At 40.2% G+C, this 5,118-nt stretch overlaps 1 protein-coding gene across 3 annotated transcripts in view; it reads left to right on the top strand.

Annotated features, from left to right (window-relative positions):
* The first annotated feature begins 1,708 nt into the window (after window positions 1–1,708).
* Window positions 1,709–5,118, top strand: part of ppp3ccb (protein phosphatase 3, catalytic subunit, gamma isozyme, b) — a 61,017-nt gene continuing 57,607 nt past the window's right edge. For all 3 annotated transcript variants that reach the window (XM_053687099.1, XM_053687098.1, XM_053687097.1), the window contains exon 1: window positions 1,709–2,279. In XM_053687099.1, coding sequence (XP_053543074.1) covers window positions 2,228–2,279 — 52 coding nt within the window. In that variant the 5' untranslated portion in view covers window positions 1,709–2,227. The remainder of the gene's footprint in view (window positions 2,280–5,118) is intronic.

Genomic DNA, 5,118 nt, shown 5'->3' with positions numbered 1-5,118 from the left:
TATAGTGCATTTGTGAAATGAATAAGTCTAACAGTGACCAAAACAATTTTAAAACATACATGATGTTTGAGTGGTTAGAGAAACTGATCTGAGAATATAACTGGAAATTATTTTTTGTATTTATTTTGCCTTTAGTAAATGGATCATTCTGACTTAACTGAAATAGAAAGGTTTAAGAAGAGAATTTACCATTACAGGGATGAAATGAATATATATAAATTTTTTAATCCTGAAGTTCCTTTGCTTCTAAACCACCAAAATATTATTGCACACATTTAAATACTGTGCAATGAAGGGGTGAGTGTAATTAAATTTTACAGTTCAAGTTTGAGAACCTCTGATATGGTGTACTTTAGAGCCAGCAAGTCATTATGTGTGATTCAGATCAGTATAATCTTGTTCCTGATTATTAAATGCCTACTTAGTGTTTTAAACTATGAACAAAAAAGGTACTGGTACATTTTGGTACAAACCATGAAAATGTGCTGCCGTAGGTACCAAGGTTCTAACCAAATGTACAGAAGAGGCTACTGTGATTAGATTTATACTGTGAAAGAAACATAGTCCATCAGAAAAAGAGGATGAAGAAAAACACTGTTTGCTGTTAATCTGTAAAGTGAAATATGGTGCCATTTTTTTTAGGTTCTGTCACAAGATGGCGCCGAGTGCACTCACTGGTTCCTCCTGCTTCTCCGTTCTCGGATCTACTCTCACGTCCTCTTTCCTGCTCCACTGTATAATCTCTAGGCTGCACATAAGAACTGCTACTGTGATACTGTGAATGTAATCCTAATCCATATCCTATGACCCTGTACCCTATATTTAACACAATCAGTGCTGGTAACGTTTTCCCTAGATGACATGCGTAATGTGATCCTGTAATTCATCACGAGATCAACTATCTGGTGACACTCAGAGGAGAATGCTATGGCTTCCCCCTTTTGTGTTCTTGTAGTCACAGGGTGCATTTCCTCATCGCTTACTGGATGGGGGCTAGGCCAGCACTACATGGCCAAAAGTATGTGGACACCTGAGTACTGAATATCCACCCTACTATATAACCTACACCCTTCTGATAAGGTTTTCCACTGCACTTTGGAGTCATTTATGGCATTTGGCAGACACCCTTCAACCAGCGCGACTTGCATCCGTCTCATTTGCACGTTTGAGCAGTTAAGGGCCTTGCTCAGCTTAGCATTGCTGGGATTTGAACTCTCAACCTTCTAGTCAGAAGTCCACCATCTTAAACAACAAGCTAAGACAAACCCAATGAGCACCAAGTGGGTATAATGTTCGAACAGGAACTCTGGACCCTCAGATTGAAAGTCTGATGCTCTACTGAGTAAGCGATCTGGGCCGTGTGAGATTGCTTTGGCTCCCAAAGTCATGGTGTACTGGTTAGGCTGCAGTACATTGCCCCTCAGAGTGAATGTGTGTGTGTGAGAGAGAGAGAGAGAGAGAGAGAGAGAGAGAGAGAATGAATATGTGCTTGGCCATCCCAGAATGAACGAACAGATTAATGCATTTCGATAAATGTGCCTGATCATTCTCAGAGGGGATTGTTTTAAACAGTTAAAGAGGTCCCTGGCTGCAGTAACCGTCCAGAGAAGCACTACTACTCTACAGAACAGATGCCTATGAGAGAACTACATTACCCAGAAACCCCGCGCTAAACCTCGTAGTCGCCATGTTGTAGGAAATCCGCTAGTGCTGTGGATTTATGTTTAATCCGACAGAAAACAGGGGAGAGTCAGGTTCACTCAACGGATCAGTACTGAAAACGGAGAAAGCAAACAGGTCCGCGACTAGACGCGATAAAACAACCGGGGAGGGGAAAAAACAAACAACTTTCTGGATAAACAATAACAGCGTGAAAGAGGAACTGGAAATTCAAATAATTTTTTCTTTCTTACATTTCCTGGCTTCGCTGATTTTCCTCCTCCGGCAGAAATTGACAGCCGCTGGGGTCGCTCCTATAACCAAGGACACAAAATTCAGCATTTTCCCAGACACCCCCGACTTCCCCTGCATCCCCATTCCCCAGAGTATATGTGACTCTACACATTAAGGACGAGTTTTAGACCGGCTCTCCTTGCTTTTCACAGGAGCAGCCATTTACTTTTTCTGTTAGCCGAGACGTAGCTAGCCTGCTAGCTAACTCTATTAGCTAGGCGGTTAGCTACGCGTAGGAATTATCTAGTTTTGGTGAACAGAGACTGTTTGGACGATGTCGACCAAGGACCAGAACAAACTCTCCACCAGTGAGCGGCCCATTAAAGGTAAACCTTTTTATTTATTTATATTTTATTTTAGCATTCTCTCTGCAAGCTCATGGGCATCAAAATGAGCTAGCGTATCTAGCTTAGCCCATTTGATGCCCCCCGAGCTTGCAGAGAGATATCTAGCTGATCTAATGTCAGTAATATATATTTAGCTAACTACATATTTCGCTGCCTGTCAGCTAGCTAGCTAGCTATTCACAGACAACCGCTAGTTACTACCCATTACATAGACTTACCTTTCTTTTTCTTTTTTAAACCGTTTATATTATCTTTTTTTTTTTTTTATCTCTAGCTAGTAAACGTCGAACTGTAAAAATGTTGTTTTAAACCAAGAAAGACCGTCGTTTGGGTTAACAATTATTAATAAAACAGGGGAAACGTCAATGTCATCGGCGCTTCATCCGTTAAACCGCCACTTATTTGACTTGCTGATGGCTGCGCGTGACACTCACATTTTGAAAGCCTCTCGTGCGGCTCAAATTTTGAACCAGGTGGCACGAGCGTCTTACATGTGTTGCCCACGCGTTTCAGGAGAAAGTAGCGAGTGCGTGCTCAAAAAGTCGCCGATTGACGTCACGGACTCACATTGCATGTTTATTGACTAGTCAATGAGTTGAATATCAAAACGTGTCGCATTGAGACGAAGGTTTTCCCATAGAATAGAGTTTTTCATAAAGAGTAGAACGTGAGTAAGGACACTTTGGAGTATGCTGTTAGAGGAAAATAATCAACCTAGAGATGGTGTGGCTTCAAAGTGGATTACTTTCCAATATCTGCACGTTATGGAGTGTTTTATTCCCCTTATGCCATGTTGATTTTTTGCCAAAAGTTATTTTTTTCCCGCTTAAGAATGAACACCACATCATGAACCTTCCAAAACATTGAATGTCCTGTTATCACTTGCTGTATAGCCGCCATAAATAATAATAATAATAATAATAATAAATAAACAATTCCGCAAAAATTTCGCGAAGCGCTGACCGTCGCAAAGCGTCAATGTTTTTCTTTCTTTGAACAGCACACTCTTTTTGAACACGTTTTTTATTATTAGTCTTAGATGACGTTACGTGTCTGCCGTGCGAGTCCCTGCGAATGAGCCGATACTATAGAAACGATACCGTATTAGAACGAGCGTGTTAATCTAAGCCTGTTGGTCATGTTACTTCAGTTCTGTTGAACTACTGTCCGAGACATGCTGTCGTACAGAAATGATGCACACCGCCCGACCGGTCAGGTTTGAGAATTCACCCACAGAGTGGTATAATAGATTATCACTTGCGTCTGATGGAAAGACATTGTTTTTGGTCATGGCACCTCCAGTTATTTATATATTTGCAAAATACTATAAGATCTCTCAAAATAGCACAGACAACACGTGGTAGTGGTAGTGAGGAGTTGGGAAATAGATATGGAGGAAGAGCTTCAGGTGCAATAACTTCTTGTAAATATCATAAAGAAGAGAGTTTCAAACGAAGCAGAAAGATCTGCGCACGTAGGACAAACAGTGATCAGTGATTTGTTGTTGGGAATAGTGGTGATGATGGTGATTGGTCATTGGTTGAGCAGTGATTGCTCGGCAGGAACGTTAGTTCGAGCAAGCACGACTCTGTCAAGCTTGACACGCTGGTGATGAGTCGACCGAATCTACTTTCATATCTCACCAAAGAGCTGGTATTAAGTGCCAGACAGTTGCTAACATCTTCTCAGATAACTGTTACATTCGTCCCATGTTAATAAACTCACTAATGGAAGACTATGCAGGAGTCTCATCCATTAAAACTTTGTCAGGTATGATTTAATGTAATATGGCTGCTGTATTTGATGTGTAGGCCTTCCAAGAGTCTAGTGATGTACGCGATGTAGTGTGAGACAGATCCTACTCAATTCATGGGTCGAAAACATTTCTATAGTGTCCTTGACAAAAGTATCTAAATTCCTACCAAATACAGTAAAATATAGTATTTCCCCTATAACCCAAATTTGATGTTCCTCATCGTGACCATCATTGCAGAACGTACTGTAATACATCTAAGCATGCAGTTTTCCTAAATGTCCTAAAATACCTCGTATTGCATTTCTTGTAACATATTGAAACATTAATTCAGTACCGTACAGATCTATGTTGGGAATAAGTTCGAGAGTGTACTGTGTGTTTAAGAGGTGGCCATTACTGAATGTTTTAATAGATTGATTATAATTAAGACAAGCTTTCGAAAAAGGCCAACATCCAGTAATCATTGGGCTGATGGTGAATCAATTCGATTCATGACTCGTTGTCTTTCGATTCATTTCGAAAGCTGTTTTTGGATATTATGAACGATTCGATGAAATACTTTAGTCATTTGATTCAGAATTTTTTTTTTTTAAAAAAGATTGGCTGTGATTTAGCAGTCCCTCCGGGATTTTATGGTTTTCGTGAGCACAGAAATTAACGCAAAAAAAAAAATCCAGCAAACTCTGCGATGTTCACACGAGTTTGCGATTATTAAAGATTACCGCAGATTTTCCACAGATTTATTTTCAAAGATCCGTCGTTTGACGTTATAATAACGAGTATTCAGCCAAAGAATTCTTCAGTTCACGTGCGTCGAACACGAGTACAGCTAAAAGGTCTCTACTAACAAACATCACTGCGAAAGACCACACAAAACAATTTCACGCAAATGCAATTTTGCCAATTTAGGTAGTTTTCCCCTTAAAAAAAAAAAAAAAAACACAAAAAGCTCTGCATGTTGCATCGCAAAATGTGCCGCAGCAAAATCGAGCATCTTTGGCCGCAACAATAACACAAAAAACCTCCTGTGCGGTCGTTTAACCCTCCTATTATGTTATGGGT

The sequence above is a fragment of the Ictalurus punctatus genome, chromosome 16 (assembly GCF_001660625.3).
Source record: "Ictalurus punctatus breed USDA103 chromosome 16, Coco_2.0, whole genome shotgun sequence".
NCBI lineage: Eukaryota > Metazoa > Chordata > Actinopteri > Siluriformes > Ictaluridae > Ictalurus > Ictalurus punctatus.
The sequence above is the reverse complement of the archived record's forward strand: the minus strand, read 5'-3'. Positions and strand labels throughout refer to the sequence as shown.